This window comes from Eubalaena glacialis, chromosome 16 (genome assembly GCF_028564815.1).
Source record: "Eubalaena glacialis isolate mEubGla1 chromosome 16, mEubGla1.1.hap2.+ XY, whole genome shotgun sequence".
NCBI lineage: Eukaryota > Metazoa > Chordata > Mammalia > Artiodactyla > Balaenidae > Eubalaena > Eubalaena glacialis.
Window position 1 is genome coordinate 57,470,076 of NC_083731.1, and position 18,925 is coordinate 57,489,000.

Below are 18,925 nucleotides of genomic sequence, written 5' to 3' on the forward strand. Positions count from 1 at the left end.
AGATTAGTATCCAAAATATTTAAAGAACTACAGTCATTAAGAAAATGATAACCTAATGGAATAGTGGATAAGAGATAGGAATAGGCATTTCATAGAATAGGAAATACAAATATTTTATAAACATGTGAGAAAATACTTAAATTAATAACCATAGATATACAGGTTAAAAGTATGATGTGATACTATTATATACCTGCCATATAGGTAAAAACTGATGATAACAGTCTTGGTGAGTATGTAGGCTATGGTTATATACTGATGGTGGGGGTGTACTTTGGCTCAACCACTTTGAAAACACTTTCACATCACCTAGTGAGACTGAAGACAACCCTCTCCTTTCATTCATCAGTTGTGCTCCTATCCTAGAAAGCAGTGGCTTTCAAACTATTTGACCCTAACCCACATTGTAAAATAATATTTTATAATGGGACCCAGCACTCTTATATTTATATATTTTTTGAACAAAAACAAGCAATACTTATCCTCACTGCTTATGTTCTAAAGTGTTCAGTTCTCTTTCACTTAAAGAGTATTTGTCAACAATTTCTAAACAGATCTAAGAACCAATGAGACCTGCCATTAGAAAAAACTCTTACACATATACACAGGGAAACATACAAAAATGTTTGTAACTGCATGGTTCATCATAGCCCCAAATTGGAAAAAACCCAAATCCCACTGATAGGAGAATAAATAATGAAACACAGTTTATACATAAAAATATGGATGAATCTTAGAAATGTAACGTAGAGTGAAAAAAGCAAGTCATAGAAGTTTACAATAAAGGATAATGCAAATATAAAAAAACTCAAAGATAACATTTATGATAATAGCCACGATTTATGGAGGATTATACTCTGCAAGACTTCTAAATTTTACATACATACACATACACACATTCATTTAAATTTACTGGCTTTGGGTTATTTTGCTTTCTCTGAGAGAAAATGTGTTGTATAATGCTATAATGTATATTTAAACTAGTTGTGGGAAAGTTCTTGTTATTACATTTAGTTATGCAGAAAACAAACTATAGGAGGAAAACAACTGTGAACTGGTGTATTTTATTTTCTTCCAAAATACACACACATGAACACATACAGACACACGTATATTTGTTAACATATATCTATATATTTTTGTATGTACGTTTATTAATATACCTTTGTATTTTTTAGAGATATTTTAGAATCTTCTATTACCATAAAAATCACATGAGCCTTGGGAACCCAGGTTAATTATTGGTTATGCCTTTGAAGTGAACAGTCAAAATGTGACTGACGTTTTAAAATCCTCTAGACTGGTAAGCCCATAGATCTTTCAGACAAGAGCATGTACCAGGCTGTGTCTGGAAGTTCTGCAAGCACTCAAAGAATTTGTTTTGGCATTACATAGGTGAAAGTAGTTAGTGGCAGTGCAATTTACTGACCAACTGACTATATGGAAAACCAGGTCAAGAATAAGTTGATTAAAAAAGAAATTGTTGTCTTATAGCTAACTATGTATATGGCTCACCCTTAACTTTCCTTTCTGGCTTCAAATTTTAGAATTGAAGTAACTAAGAGGCAATTATATCTAGAGTAATGCAGCTTTTCTAAAATTTCTGTTTTAGGCTGCTTTTACTTCTCAAAATTTAGGATAAAAGAAAACTCCAAATTACTATTTGAACTGAGATAGTATTTTCAGACTAACTGCCTATTTCTGTGCTGTCTGTTGGTATTTTTCCAGCTAAAATTCTTCTAATAGTTATAATGTTCGAATAAGATACGTTTTCAATGAGATAGGCTTTTAAATGAGACTCTATAGTGCATTTTCCATAAAACAGAATAGCTTTAAGAACTACTTCAGACCTTATTTCTAAAGGTAAACATTATTTTTATAGATCCTAAGAAGTAAATTTGACTTTTTATTGCCCAATGGAATACTAAAAGGGTGTGGCACTTATATCTGGCAATAGGTGATCTATTCAATGTTCTCATTGAAATGCATCCAGTCATTAAAGTAGAAAATTCACATCTGGAAATTGTATGCTTTAATAAGTTTGAAAAATAAGCTACATGATATATTTTTTATCTATTACCCGTTCCTCTTACTCATTTCCCTCAAACAAGAAATAAGCTTTGATTCCCCAATATTTGCCTATCCTTTGTCCTCCACAATCCACCTTTCCTTTCCTATCTCCCTTATACATACATACACGGGTGCACATGCACACACACATACAGATATACACACTTGTCTGTGAGACCACACTTCTTTTCTTTTCTTTTTAATAGATCTTTATTGGAGTATAATTGCTTCACAATACTGTGTTAGTTTCTGTTGCACAACAAAGCGAATCAGCCATATGCATATACATGTCCCCATATCCCCTCCCTCTTAAGCCTCCCTCCCCTCCTCCCTATCTCACCCTCTAGGTCATCGCAAAGCACCGAGCCAGCCGAGCCTATCTCCCTGTGCTATGCTGCTGCTTCCCACGAGCCAACTATTTTCCATTCGGTAGTGTATATATGTCTGTGCTACTCTCACTTTGCTGCAGCTTCACCCTCCCACCCCGTGTCCTCAAGTCCCTTTTCTATGTCTACCTCTTTATTGCTGCCTTGCAACTAGGTTCATCAATACCATGTGTTTTTTGTTTGTTTGTTTGTTTGTTTTTTAGATTCCATATATATGTGTTAGCATACGGTATTTGTTTTTCTCTCTCTGACTTACTTCACTCTGTATGGCAGACTCTAGGTCCATCCACCTCAGTACAAATAACTCAGTTTCATTTCTTTTTATGGCTGAGTAATATTCCCTTGTATATATATATGCCACATCTTCATTATCCATTCATCTGTCGATGGACACTTAGGTTGCTTCCATGTCCTGGCTATTGTAAATAGTGATTCAGTGAACATTGTGGTATATGTCACTTTTTGAATTATGGTTTTCTCAGGATATGTGCCCAGTACTGGGATTGGTGGGTCATATGGTAGTTCTATTTTTAGTTTTTTAAGGAACCTCCATAATGTTTTCCATAGTGGTTGTATCAATTTACATTCCCACCAACAGTGCAAGAGGGTTCCCTTTTCACCGCACCCTTTCCAACATTTATTGTTTCTAGATTTTTTGATAATGGCCATTCTGACCGGCGTGGGTTGATACCTCATTGTAGTTTTGATTTGCATTTCTCTAATAATTAGTGATGTTGAACATCTTTTCATGTGCCTCTTGGCCATCTGTATGTCTTCCTTGGTGAAATGTATGTTTAGGTCTTCCGCCCATTTTTTAACTGGATTGTTTGTTTTTTTGATATTGAGCTCCATGAGCTATTTGTATATTTTGGAGATTAATCATTTGTCTATTATTTCATTTACAAGTATTTTCTCCCATTCTGAGGGTTGTCTTTTTTATGTTTTCCTTTGCTGTGCAAAAGATTTTAAGTTTAATTAAGTCCCATATGTTTATTTTTCTTTTTATTTCTGTTACTCTAGGAGGTGGGTTAAAAAGATCTTGCTGTGGTTTATGTCAAAGAGTGTTTTTCCTATGTTTCCCTCTAAGAGTTTTATAGTGTCTGGTCTTACATTTAAGTCTTTAATCCATTTGGAGTTTACATTTAAGTCTTTAATCCATTTGGAGTTTATTTTTGTGTATGGTGTTAGGGAGTGTTCTAATTTCATTCTTTTACATGTAGCTGTCCAGTTTTCCCAGCACCACTTATTGAAGAGGCTGTCTTTTCTCCATTGTATTTTCTTGCCTCCTTTGTCATAGATTAGGTGCCCATATGTGCGTGGGTTTATCTCTGGGCATTCTATGCTGTACCACTGATCTATATTTCTGTTTTTGTACCAGTACCATACTGTATTACTGTAGCTTTGTGGTATAGTTTGAAGTTGGGGAGCCTGATTCCTCCAGCTCCATTTTTCGTTCTCAAGATTGCTTTGGCTATTCGGGGTCTTTTGTGTTTGCATATGAACTGTAAAATTTTTTGTTCTAATTCTGTGAAGAATTCCATTGGTAGTTTGTTAGGGAGTGCATTGAATCTTTAGATTGTTTTGGGTAGTATAGTCATTTTCACAATACTGATTGTTCCAGTCCAAGAACATGGTATATTTCTCCATCTGTTTTTGTCATCTTTTATTTCTTTCATCAGTGTTTTATAGTTTTCTGAGTACAAGTCTTTCACCTCCTTAGGCAGGTTTATTCCTAGATATTGTATTCTTTTTGTTGCAATGGTAAATGGGAGTGTTTCCTTAATTTCACTTTCTGATTTTTCGTTGTTGGTGTATAGGAATGCCAGAGATTTTGTGCATTAATTTAGTATCCTGCAACCTTACCAAATTCATTGATTAGTTCTAGTAGTTTTCTGGTGGCATCTTTAGGATTTTCTATGTATAATATCATGCCATCGGCAAACAGTGATAGTCTTACTTCTTCTTTTCCAATTTGTATTCCTTTTATTTCTTTTCCTTCTCTGATTGCTGTTGCTAGAACTTCCAAAACTATGTTGAATAATAGTGGCGAGAGTGGACATCCTTGTCTTCTTCCTGATCTTAGTGAAAATGCTTTCAGTTTTTCACCATTGAGTATGATGCTTATTGTGGGTTTGTCATATATGGCCTTTATTATGTTGAGGTAGGTTCCCTCTATGCCCACTTTCTGGAGAGTTTTTATCGTAAATGGGTGTTGAATTTGTCAAAAGCTTTTTCTGCATCTATTGAGATAATCATACGGTTTTTATTCCTTAATTTGTTAATGTGGTATATCACATTGATTGATTTTCGTATATTGAAGAATCCTTGCATCCCTGGGATAAATCCCACTTGATCATGGTGTATGATCCTTTTAATGTGCTGTTGGATTCTGTTTGCTAGTATGTTGTTCAGGATTTTTGCATCTGTGTTCATCAGTGATATTGGTCTATAATTTTCGTTTTTTGTGATTTCTTTTTCTGGTTTTGGTATCAGAGTGATGGTGGCTTTGTAAAATGAATTTGGGAGTGTTTCTCCATCTGCAATTTTTCAAAAGAGTTTGAGAAGGATCGGTGTTAGGTCTTCTCTAAAAGTTTGATAGAATTCGCCTGTGAAGCCATCTGGTCCTGGACTTTTGTTTGTTGGAAGATTTTTAATTACGGTTTCAATTTCATTACTCGTGGTAGGTCTGCTTATATTTTCTAATTCTTCCTGCTTCAGTCTTGGAAAATTCTACCTTTCTAAGAATTTGTCCATTTATTCGTGGTTGTCCATCTTATAGGTTGCCTTCTCTTTTCCTAACTTATGTTGGCTTTTTAGCAGTCGTCGTCTTATAGCTGGTGCTTAACGTATGTTGCATCAATATGAAGCCACATGGTGGAAAAAATATAAACTGTAGATAGCTTTCAAGTCTTGCTTCTGCCTGTTACTTTCATTGTAGTGAACAAGCACACAATCATTCTGAGCCAGAATGGAGGATGCAGATTCCATTTTGAGAAAAGGAGGGATTGCATATTAAAATATGTATTATTGCCGCTGGTATTTCATAGCTTAGCAATAATATTTAGTGTTACTATATATCATGAACTGTGAAGAGTCTGAGAATTTATCAAAGTTTCATGATTTCCATAGTTTCGTAGATGTTGGTAAAGACAAAAGACCATGGGGTCAGAAATGAAGAATGGTCTATTACAGCACTAGTCATAGCTAGAGTAAATAATTTCGTAGATTCCTGATCTCAGGTTCCCACAGGGCAATGTGAAGAGGGCTGGGTTTAATACCTACACACATAGTGCTTTGTATTACTCAAAGGAAATCCTGAATTTAGGGAACCCAATCTTTTTTCAGAATTAGTAAGACTATTTGACCTTTGCCCCAGTTTATCATACTGGACAGTAAACAAATCCATTTCCTTAAGAGGTAGACACTACCTCTATCTTCCAAGAGTGTTCATTATATAAATATCTTTGAAAAGATAGTTTGGAACAAAGGTGCTTCATTAGTACTTGTATCTTAGAGTACTTAGTTTTGCACTCTCTTACTTGAAAGTCTTTAGTTGTTTCCTCCTTCCTCGAAGGAAACTCTAACCCCCCTATCTTGTTCTAGAAGATCCTAAATGATCAGGCCCCAGCATATCTTCTGACCTTATCTAACACCACCATACTGGCCTCTTTCTTCTCTCTCCAACCCACCAACAGCCTTTGCATTTGTTTTTTCCCAGATCATTATCTGGGTAGCTCCTTGACTTTGAGCTTGCATCAAATCAGAGAGGGAGGCCTTTTCTGACCACCTAATGTAAGTTAACTGTCCAGGCATTCTATCACATCATTCTTTTAATTTTTTTTGTAGTACTATATTTATTAAATATTTTAATTGTTTATCGTCTGTCTTTTTTTTTTTTAAAGGAATTCCTTTATTTTTATTATTTATTTATTTATTTATTTATTTTTGGCTGTGTTGGGTCTTCGTTTCTGTGCAAGGACTTTCTCTAGTTGCGGCAAGCGGGGGCCGCTCTTCATCGCGGTGCGCGGGCCTCTCACTATTGCGGCCTCTCTTGTTGCGGAGCACAAGCTCCAGATGCGCAGGCTCAGTAGTTGTGGCTCACGGGCCCAGTTGCTCCGTGGCATGTGGGATCTTCCCAGACCAGGGCTCGAACCCGTGTCCCGTGCATTAGCAGGCAGATTCTCAACCATTGTGCCACCAGGGAAGCCCTATCGTCTGTCTTTGCCTCCTGTCCCACCCTATCACACAGAATGTAAACTTGTTTTAGAACTATATCTCTATTTCCCAAGTCTTTAGGTTAGTACCATTTACTATTCAGTCTCTCAGTAAATGTTTATTGCATGGATGGATGGATGGATGAGTCTAATATTCCCTCTTTCTGTGCTTTTTGTTCCTCCTTTTTTCTTTGCAATTTTCCTTTTATTGTTTTGATCAATAATACTAAACTTTATTTTATTTCTAATGAAGAACTTGCATTATCCCTAGGGTAAAGAGAAAAAGAAGAAATTAAAGCCTCCCCCCAAAATAACATGCCACCTACTTGTTAAAGTTTAATTATATACTCTTCTACTTAATTCTATTAGTGATAAACTAGCAATTAGATAACCTGTTTGGATTCATTGGTACTGAGAATATGGTCTCCACAGGAGAGTGTAATATGATGCCATGCTGTTTGTTGGCACTTTGAAAAATCTATGATTACCTGCTAATTCCCACAGATGCCAGATGAGTGGCATTTCTTGATTTGCATAAAACTTTAAAAAATAAGAAAGTAACTAATCACATATCTATTGAGATCTTCTTATGGTTCACATGTCGTTATTGGTTTTGATGAACAGTCAGAGGGCCTGACTTTGAAATGCCAAATATTTCTTTAGTCATCCTTATGACACTTCTCTCTGTATGAAAGAAATTGTTAAACAATGGTTTGTAATATAAGGTAGCCATTACAAAATTTCAGCTCTTTTCTATCATTTCTTCCGTGATTATTTTTCTTGTACTCAATAGTTTACTTAGCAGAGGAGGTATGGGAGACTAATACATTTCCTAGACACTCTTTTGGAAGTATGTATAGGAAAATGGTTTTGATTTGTAAATTAAATTTTCTTTTATCTTTAGTTTCTGTCTTCCTTCTCTTAGTTGATTTCACTAACATGCAGGTGCTTTAAACATAACAGTTGTATTTTTACATACATAACACATTTAACAAAGGTTCATGTGCTAATATTTTAAAAGATTGTGTTACTAATATAAGAAGTAGCCATTACTTAAAGGACATTTAATCACAATTCTACAGATTAATAATTTTCCATTTTCTTTGTGGAATCACTGTGGTTAATATTGATCATTTTCCAAAATTTGTTTGTAATAGCAAGCAATGAAGGAGAATTTCAAAAAAAGAGAAGCAGAGGAAAAAGAAAAACGTGCCAGGATAGCCAAAGAATTGGCAGAGAAGGAAAGACTTGAACGCCAACAAAAGAAAAAACGCCTTTTAGAAATGAAGACTGGTGAGTACTATCAAATTTGCTATTTATACTGTGTACACCAAGATTAATATGGGTTACTTTATCAGCAGTTTAATATACTTCTGTGAAAAGGGAAGACATGATCGCTTATTTGTATAGCTAAACAGTAGAGCAATTCTTTCTTTTATGGGCTTTCCCCACTTTAGTTTACTAACAAGTAGTGTTTTCATTCTGACATTGGTCATAGGTGATTTTGGTCCTCTGGTGTACTGTTGTAGTTCCATTATATTAGCAGTTCTTTGGCTACTACTTAAATAACCAATCTGCAATAATTTGTCAGTGAATAAATTAACTATAGGAAACTGTGGGAAATTCTTTGGGACAAGTAACCTGTTTTCTTTAAAAAAATACTCTTAAGGAAGGGGAAAATATGATGGAGGGGAAACTTACTGATTAAAAGAGACTTAGAGACATATCGACTAATTGTAATAAATGAAACTTATATATACTCCAATCCAAACAAATGTAGAAAAAAGTAGTCTGAAAAATTTGAATACTTTATTTTTTCTTGTAAACATGACAACATTGTTGTGAATATGTTTTAAAGTCTCTTTTAGAGACTCGTACTGAAATTTTACAGATGAAAAGATATTATATCTGGGATTTCAGTCAAAATAGCCTAGCATGACTGGAAAGTAGGCAGGTGTATAGATGACACAAGATTGGCTATAAATAATACTTGGTAAAGTTGGGTGATGGGTACTTGGAGGGTAGGGTGTGTTCACTATACCATTTTCTCTACTTTTGTATTTTGAAATTTTCTGTTTTTTAAAAAAATTTATTTATTTTGTTTATTTATTTTTGGCTGCGTTGGGTCTTTGTTGCTGCGCACAGGCTTTCTCTAGTTGCCGCGAGCGGGGGCTACTCTTCATTGCGGTGCGGTGGCTTCTCTTGTTGCGGAGCACGGGCTCTAGGCACGCGGGCTTCAGTAGTTGTGATACATGAGCTCAGTAGTTGTGGCTCACGGGCTGTAGAGCGCAGGCTGAGTAGTTGTGGCACACTGGCTTAGTTGCTGTGCGGCATGTGGGATCTTCCTGGACCAGGGATCGAACCTGTGTCACCTGTATTGGCAGGTGGATTCTTATCCACTGCGCCACCAGGGCAGTCCCTGAAATTTTCTTTATTAAAACGTTCTTGGAAAAAATTTAAAAGAAAAAGTAGAAAAACTACTGTTTTACAGAGACGTATATGTATATTTTCTAAAGCTAAAAGTTACCACTAAGTTAGAAGCAAAAGAATTAAGTAAATTGTAGTTATATTTTTACCCCCTCAAAATTCTGTCTCTTCCACCTCCAAGCCACTAAGGATTGCAGAAGACTTTAATTAAAATCCATCAACTTCACTGCTCAATTACCATAGTTTACAACTCAGGGCTGCAAATTCACCTAAGGTTTCCCTGGGGTAAACCGAGATGCCTTTTTTGCCTTCTTTACTTTCACTTTTACAGACATATTTTATCTTTAATAAAGCAAGATGAGTAGCTTAATGTATTGTACATGTTTCTTCTAGGGGAAAAAATTATCCAAGCACAATTTCTTGTTCACAGGAGTACATTTGAAATTCAGGAAGTGTTCTCAGAAATATCTTAAAGTGTTAACAAAATGGAGATCAGGAAAACTTAGCACTGATTTTTAAAAGAAACTTCTGGATACCTTTTTAAAATAATGTATTACTGCCTAATTTACCAGACATTCTGATATTTGAACATTAGCTCATTTAGTGTTGGTTAACAAGTCATCTAGATGAGTTACTTGATGGCAGATTGGCTGTGTACTGTTTGTGGGTTTTACCTAAGGGTCTGTCACACAGAGCCTTTTTAGCAATCAGTCTGGAAAGTTGAAACCTGACAGGAAGCAAAAATTTTAATGAAACCTCACATCCAATGTAATCTTAATAATGTTTTCATTTAATTTTCTATTTCTCCTGAAGGAAGTTTCCATTTTTAAAAATAACTAAGTTTATTTTATTTTCCAATTTGAAAATAATATTTTCATGTTATAGAAAATCACCTAAAAAGTAGTGGATCAAAGACCATTATCCATAATCCAAAGAATCACTGTTAATATTTTGACACATTTTTCCTTCAGTTTTAAAAGCTTGTACCTTTTAACAATGTGAGTTTAGTGTCTCACATTACCTTGCTGAACTTCCTGAATGTTTCATGTGTTATGTAACTTGTGATTTTTAATTTTTAATTTGTAATATCTATGTCGTTGCCTCCACTGGATATACCATGTCGCATTAGTCAATGTGAGGTCATAGAACAATAGTTATTTCCAACTTTTCAGTGTGATATTTATTTATGCATAACTAATTGAAAATGTTTTTAATTATTAGAATATGGAATAGAAAAGGGTAAATATTTTTAAGACTTTTGGTTAACGTTACCAAATTGATTTCCAGAAGTATTATTCTAATTTCACCAACTTTTAACGTTTAGTTTATGAATGTGTCTTAGTTGAGTATTCTCATTTTTTAAGGTTTTTGTTAATTTAATAGATTAAAAAGTTGTATTTTATTATCTTCACTTGCATTTCTTTGAATATTACTGAATCTTGACATTTTTTCAAGTGTTCATGGTGCATTTGTATATCCTCCTTGGTGAATTGTGTTGTCTTAGTCTTTTTCCTAATTGATTTATGTGTTAGCTTATTATGCATCAATATTTACCTTTTAAATAGATTTTCTCAATTTGGCTTTTTATTTTTATATCTTGACATGTGTTTCTTTTTATGTAATGTTTTATTATAATCTTTGTTTTCGTGATTTTTTTTCTATCATCTTTAGGTTTAGAAAATCATCCCTTCAGCAATTTCATATTCTGCTTCAATCTTTTTTTAGTTTAAGTTATTCATAATACTATTCTGCTCCATTTATTTGTAATTCTTTCTTAGTCATTCATATATTTGATGTATAATTTTTAATATACTAGGGTCTGTTTCTGAATTCTATCAAAACTGTTCTAAAATTTGATGATCAATTATGGCTAATAGCTGGTTTATGTTGTTTTCAGATAGGTAATTTTATGTTGAGGTTGTTACTTTTCTATTCTTAATTATTAAAATAAATTTGAATATTTTTGATTTTTCAAATAAATTTAAGGAAAGTTTTCTATTACATCTTTTGTAAATTGGAGCTCATCTTATTCGACCTATTGGATTATTTTATGAAATTTTTCTATACTATCTCTTCCCAAACATGGTCTGGAAATTATCGTAGATGGGTTTCAAATAAATGTAAGGCTCTCACTTGATGGGAGCTCCCAAAGCCTTTATATGCTGAGGTCCATATGTACCATACATTTTGACATTTTCCGGGAGAGTATTCTTCAAAGGATAGTCTGGCTAACATTGATTTATATAAACAATATTAAATAAATAATTTAATACTATATATTATGTGAATATTTTAATAGATTTAATCAATCATTTGATAAAAGATCATACAGCATTTGATACAATAGAAAGCTATGATGCAGTTCTTTTGAAAATTTTGGAAATCAACTTTGAATTATTTTCCTGTAGACTGTAGAATTTTAAAGAATTTAGGGCTATATCCCAAATTTCATAGCACCTAAATATATAATTTTCTCACCAAAGTAAAAGACCTCTTCTAAAATCCCAGTAAATGATGATTATTCTGAATGGTCTTTAATTTTCCTTTAACCATAACATGATTATTAGCATAGAAAAACAAAATATTCAGTCTCAGTATTAATGTAGTTGTTATAGCCAAGTAAGTCATATAAGAATCAAATATATTATTACTTATTTGTTGATACCTTTTTTCATATTTAAAAATAGTACTGTTTTAAAAATAGTACGAATATGAAGTCACCTTTTTCTTTCCATATTAGATGTAGAACATGCTTTTTGTCAATACATTGTATTATTATGAAAAATATAATTGCTGTGGTCTTCCATTATTATTTTATTGGTATAGAAAAAATTAATAGCTAGGCCACTTTTGTTTCTTTTATTCATCAACAGTTTTTTTTTTCCTATATGCTGTGATTGCAGTGATAAATAAGGATAAATAAGGTTTCTGCTGTGATGAAGTTTAAAATTATAATGAGTGAATCAGACAACCACATATGTAAGATAATTTCAGATTATAAAAAGCTATGAGAAGTAAAGTAAGACAGGATAATGAGATGAAAATAGAGACTGGCTGTGTCGGTGTGTGCTGGAGATGAAATTTGGTCTTCAGAACTAAAGAGAATATTAATGTATATCAGACTTATTCATTTAAACTATTGGTTATAAAACTCCTTATAAACTGATAGGATAACCAGGCTCATGTATATTTACTATGCTATATATGCTAATAGTGTGAAGTTTTTAAACATCTTATTGTGAGGATCAGCTAAAACTTTATATTATTTTTCTTTCTGGGTGTTATATTTTCATACAGAATATAGTATTGCTCTAATCTTTGTAGAAGTTGTTGCCCTGGCTTTCTTCAAAACAATGTAGAAGGGCAAATTGTTGAATTTATAGTAGTGTTTTGTCACCTCTCTGGACCAGGAACTTCTTGTTTTTTCTTATTCCTGTATGTAGAACACATACTCCTGAATGATAGAGAAGGGAAAAATCTTCACATAACCCTACCCTAAACCCACAGGAAGCTTCCTTCCATATATTTTCATGACTTTAGCATTTTCACCATACAAATAAGAACTGTTTTTTCACAGACGTACAAATTTTTGTACCATCACCCGAAGCAGTAGAGTAAATTCAATCCCTGCTCTTTCTTATCCATCATAAATTGCTACTTGCCCTTGGCAAGACAGCAAGCAACTATTTTCAAGTCTACTATTTATTATCACTATGATTTCAGGATTTTTTTTGTTAGTAGAATGAAAATAAACATGGGATAGTGGGCTGTTTCCCTAAGAAGAAAAATGAAGCATTAAAAATCCTTTTGAGCAGCAAAACTAAGAAGCACAGCATCTTGTATTATGTAATGGCATTAAAAGGTCATTTGTCTCATTTTTGTTTTCTTTAAAAATGATGAGCCTGGAGGTCCCTTAAATATTCACATATGCAGTTGTGGATATTTCTGTTGAATGATTTGGTATTACATTAAACAAACAAGCAAATTAACTACATTTTCATGATGTCCTTGTTTAATTGGTTGAATTTTGAATACATTCTCTGAGGTTGATGTTTAAGTTTGAATTATTTTTATTTAGAAGATACTGAAAGTATTAAATATCTGATGTAGAAATTGGTAAGTATAGACAGTGAAATTTATTTAAAGTGCGTAGCTATCCTTATGTGTGATCATTTCTAGTAAGACAAATAGTGATTTTATGTGATTATGTTCAACTTTTTCAAAGCTGCACTTCTGTTTCTTAATCATGGAAACGAATAGGGCATTTGATAATAGAATTCAAATATTATGCTTTAAGACTTCCTGAGTATGTAAGTTGATTCACTTAATTTTTAAATAGCACATCAGAATGGTCTTGAAATGGACCCAATGTTGTATAATTATGTTTTGTGAAGGAGGTAAATAAGAGCTTATTTAATGGAGCAATAAAAACTATATGAGCAGCTTCTATATTTTAGTCTTTAGGTTACAATTTATTATTTATTAGACTTAAATGTCTCATTTGGTACAACTTCAGTCTATTAAATAAAGAGATAATTAGCTTTCAGAAATCTGTTGTTTACCCACATGGCCAAAACTGCTCCTTTGTTTTCCATTCTGCAATTTAGAATAACTAAGCAATTAGGCCTCCATTTTAGAGGAAATACATATTACAGAAATACTACTTGGGAATGTCTCTGCCAGTCTCAAAGTTATGCAATTAATGTGTGTACTTGCTTTCAAAGGCTTGACAATTACCCTGTCCTCTCCATATATCATAAAACTTAGATTATTTTCCATAATTGCATATATTCTAGTTTTATAGAGTAGTGCTTTCAGTTTTTTAGCATCTTTTGGCCATTTATGCATATAAAACAGTAGTTTTAATTATTTCTCTACTTAGAAGAATAAATAAATTAGATTGCATTGGCATTGATTATTTCTCTTTTCTTACCTTCATCTTTTAAGGAATAATAATTATTATTATTATAATAATAATAATAATAAAAGCAACAACACCCACTACTACTACTATCATTACCACTACCACCACCATTTTATGTGTCACATATTATTTGCCAGGCTCTGTATGTGTTCATTATTGTATGTAATAGTTGCAGTGATCTTAGAAGACTATTTTTATCAAAGAGTCAGTTAATTCCTTTTGTACATGGTCACAGTTTTAGCAAGCAGTGAAGCCAAGACTCATGTTTTCTGACCAGAGGTCATGTTTTTATTTTTAGTTCTTTAAATTTTTTTAATTGAACTATGGTTAATTTACAATATTGTGTTATTTCAGGTGTACAGCTTTAGATTCTTTTTCATGATAGGTTAATACAAGATATTGAATATAGTTCCCTGTGCTATACAGTAAATCCTTATTATTTATCTATTTTATATATAGTGGTGTGTAGCTGTTAGTTCCATAATCCTAATTTATCCCTCCCCCTCTCCTTTCCCCTGTGGTAACGATAAGTTTGTTTTCTATGTCTGTGAGTTTGTTTCTGTTTTGTAAATAAGTTGATTTATATTATTTTTTTAGATTTCATCTCTAAGTGATATATTTGTCTCTCTCCATCTGACTTACTTCACTTAATATGATAGTCCCAGAAGTCCTATTTCTAACTATTGTGCTGTTATTCCTTTACCACTGATGACTTAACCATAATGCAGAAAAAAGGGACCAAAACAATTTTAGTAATTGGTGACTGGCACTAGACTATACCTATGTATTGTATACCTTTGTTGAGAATTGTCTTCCCTGAAAACCTGTGAGAGGGACAACTATCTCTTTAGTGCCATATCAATGGTTTTAAACTAGATAACCTCTTCCTTTGTCTTGGGAAGTTTTGAGAGAATTGCCAAATTAGGAATGTTTCCCAAATGCTTCAGATTCTACTTTGATTCTTCTGCTTATCCAAAGATTTGTATATCCCAATGCCTAGAACTAGCACCTCCCTGCCCCACTTTTTCTTTTTAATTTTTTTATTGAAGTATACTTGATTTACAAGAGGTTTAATTTTTATTTATTTTTATTTTATATTGGAGTATAGTTGATTTACAATGTTGTGTTAGTTTCAGGTGTACAGCAAGGTGATTCAGTTATACATATACATATATCCATTATTTTTCAGATTCTTTTCCCATATAGGTTATTACAGAATATTGACTAGAGCTCCCTGTGCCATACAGTAGGTCCTTGTTGATTATCTATTTTATATATGGTAGTGTGTATATATTAATCCCAAACTCCTAATTTATCCTTCCCCCCACCCCACATTTCCCCTTTGGTAACCATAGTTTGTTTTTGAAGTCTGTGAGTCTGTTTCGATTTTGTATCATTTTTTTTGAATTTTATTTTATTTATTTTTTTACATAGTAGGTTCTTATTAGTTATCTATTGTATACATATTAGTGTATATATGTCAATCCCAATCTCCCAATTTATCCCCCCACCCTCACCCCACTTTCCCCCCTTTGCATCCATACATTTGTTCTCTATATCTTTGGCTCTATTTCTGCCTTGCAAACTGGTTCATCTGTACCATTTTTCTAGATTCCACATATATGCGTTAATATAAGATATTTGTTTTTCTCTTTCTGAGTTACTTCACTCTGTATGACAGTCTCTAGGTCCATCCACGTCTCTGCAAATGACCCAATTTCGTTCCTTTTTATGGCTGAGTAATATTCCATTGTATATATGTACCACATATTCTTTATCCATTCGTCTGTCGATGGACATTTAGGTTGCTTCCATGACCTGGCAATTGTAAATAGTGCTGCAGTGAACATTGGGGCACATGTGTCTTTTTGAATTATGGTTTTCTCTGGGTATATGCCCAGTAGTGGGATTGCTGGGTCATATGGTAATTCTATTTTTAGCTTTTTAAAGAACCTCCATACTGTCCTCCATAGTGGCTGTATCAATTTACATTCTCACCAACAGTGCAAGAGGGTTCCCTTTTCTCCAAACCCTCTCCAGCATTTGTTGTTTGTAGATTTTCTGATGATGCCCATTCTGACCAGTGTGAGGTGATACCTCATTATAGTTTTGATTTGCATTTCTCTAATAATTAGTGATGTTGAGCATCTTTTCATATGCCTCTTAGCCATCTGTATGTCTTCTTTGGAGAAATGTCTATTTAGGTCTTCTGTCCCACCCTGCCCCTCTTGAAGGAGGGATTTTTCAATAGTCTAAATAGTTCTGGGCCCAGAGCTCAACATCTCTGAAAGGGGTGAAAACATCTTCAGTATTTTCACTGTTTGACCCAGGTTAGAAGTTAAGGACCCAGGGAACTTGCAGTATAGTATTTTTGAAAGGGCACAAACACCTTAGTGTGCTTTACTGGAGCACAAATGCCCTGAGACACCCCATCTCCACCCCCATCTCTACCATGTGACATTTTTTTTTTCTGATGGTATTAAGAGACTGAGACCCCATGAATAGTATCAAGGGGTGTCTGGTGGGAGACTTTTCCTAGAGAGTCTCACTAATAGTTATACAGGTTTTCATTTGTGTGCAGGAGTCTCTCACTGGAAAACACAGCTTCAATTTGTGGAAACTCTAGAGAATAGCTTTTGTGTGCACTCATAGATGGCTTCTCTGTGTAGATGTGCAAGGCTCACATACCATTTTGTCTCCTTCCAAAATGCCCCAGAGAAGAGAAATTAGGAGAGGAGGCTCTCAGACTTCTCCAGCACAACATATCTTGAAACCTTGATTCTTTTTTTTTTTTTTTACTTTGAGTTATGTGTGTAGTTCTTTGTTAAACATCATTATGGTACATCCTCACACTGATTGGTTTACTTCTCATCCAGTATTTAAAAACCATTTTCATTGCCCTTCTTATGAATATTATATAATATTAACTACATGCCAAGTAGAAAATAGACTCCAATTTTTGTTGTTTAGGTTTGTTTTGGAGTGAGAGATTAAATGCCAATCATCGGGGGAAAATCATTTAAATCTTTATTGTATAGCACAGATTTCTTTTATGAATTTTACCAAAGAAATCTTTATATTAACATCACTTATTCATAATTTTTTTTATTACTAAGCCCAGATTCACCCTGTTTATATTCTAGGCAGAAATCATATCAATCAGTACTTTTGATCTTATTACAATATGGAGATGCTATAACTTTGATAACATCAGTTACACTTATTGTACTGTAATTGAGGACTCAATCACAGTAGCATCTTCTTTGTGTATAACACTGAGTACTCCTTAGATAACTGTCTCCCTAATCAGTAGTTATTTACACAGTGTACACTTTCCAAGCCAGTGGATTGTTGTCACCATGAGCCCTTCCAAGTCAGATTGTCAGTTCTGAGTGGAATTATTATTTGTATTTGATGAGAAGTTGTTCTCTTCAATTTCAGAGATAGACATTGAATGTTGTCTTATTTCAGGCATAATCACAAATCTCTTTGTCTTTTAACAGACTTATCTTGTTTCTGTAATCTAATGTATTCCCTTTAAACATTTTGTAAACACACACACACGTACCAGGGATGGTATAAATTTCACCTTTTTTCCAACTGTTATATATATGTATATATGTGTATGTATGTGTGTGTTTGTGTGTATATATGTTTGTGTGTGTGTGTGTGTGTGTGTGTGTATGCTAGTCAAAAAAACTATAGCAACCAATCAGACAAAATTGCAACCAAAACAGAATTGCTTAGGTCCTTCAAGCAGTTAAATATGTCTACATCCCCTTTTATAATTCAAAAATGCAGGATGCTCTGAAAACCAAAATTTTTAAAGTAACTTTAGTGTCCAAACTGATTTGATGCCAAATCTGACCTGAACTGATAAGAGGTTCCATCAAATGTGAATATTCATGCTGCAGAAATAATAAAATTTTTAATTAGAGGATGCTGCTCTAAGTTGCTCTGGGTGTGTTATGATTTTACAGCGTATACACATTTTTGACCTTTCTACAGTCTGAAAAACTTCAATTCTGAAATATCTGACTGAAAAGGTTACAGATAAGAGACCATGAACTTGAAATTCTCAGTGACTGTCCTCTGTCTCTGTTGAACTGGTTATACTATCCAGTGTACCTCTGGCATAGTTATTCCTACTTCTCTGAATTTATTTCTGATGTTCTCTCTGCCATAAATACCTTTTCTCTAATTCTTAACTGACTGAATCTAACAAAATGTGATTTAACAATTCTTGCATTCTCCAAAAAGTCTTCTCCTAATATTTGCTCTTGATAATAGTCTATTTTTTATAAACCATTATAGTCTTGCCATATAAATTATGTATAGAATATTTGGTTATCCTCATTTTATTTGCTTTAGTCTTGTGCTTCTAATAGATTGTGCATTTTTCAAGAATATGGCCTTATGCATTCTTCTCGTAGGACCTAGCACACTGTGTGCACATAGTAAATACCATGGAAGGCACTCAGAAGATTTGCCAAACAAATGATACATATTTAACTGGCTGAAAGACATCTCTTCCATTTTGTGTTCAGTTGAGCATATTGTTATTTATATGTAAAGTAAAAATGTAGGTCAAACTACAGCCCTTGAGCCAAATCAGCCTGCACCTCTTTTTGTAAATAAAGTTTTGTTGGAAAATAGACACACTCATTTCTTTACATATTGTCTGTGGCTACCTTTTTGCTACAAGTACAGAGTTGAGTAATTGGGACACAGACCATTTGTCCCATATTTGCTATCTGGTCCTTTACAGAAAAAGTTTGCCAACTCCTAATATAAATAATCTATGGAGACTATTCTTTTGAGTTTTATGACACAGAGTAAAAAAATTGTTCTGTTAACTTTTTTCTTATCTTCCTATAGCCAAAGCATGCATTTGCAAAATGGCT

General features: G+C 33.5%; 1 protein-coding gene across 2 annotated transcripts in view; it reads left to right on the forward strand.

Annotated features, from left to right (window-relative positions):
* The window catches only part of DIAPH3 (diaphanous related formin 3), a 571,929-nt gene that overhangs the window by 383,781 nt on the left and 169,223 nt on the right, over positions 1–18,925 (forward strand). For both annotated transcript variants that reach the window (XM_061171200.1, XM_061171201.1), the window contains one exon: positions 7,828–7,963. In XM_061171200.1, coding sequence (XP_061027183.1) covers positions 7,828–7,963 — 136 coding nt within the window. The remainder of the gene's footprint in view (positions 1–7,827; positions 7,964–18,925) is intronic.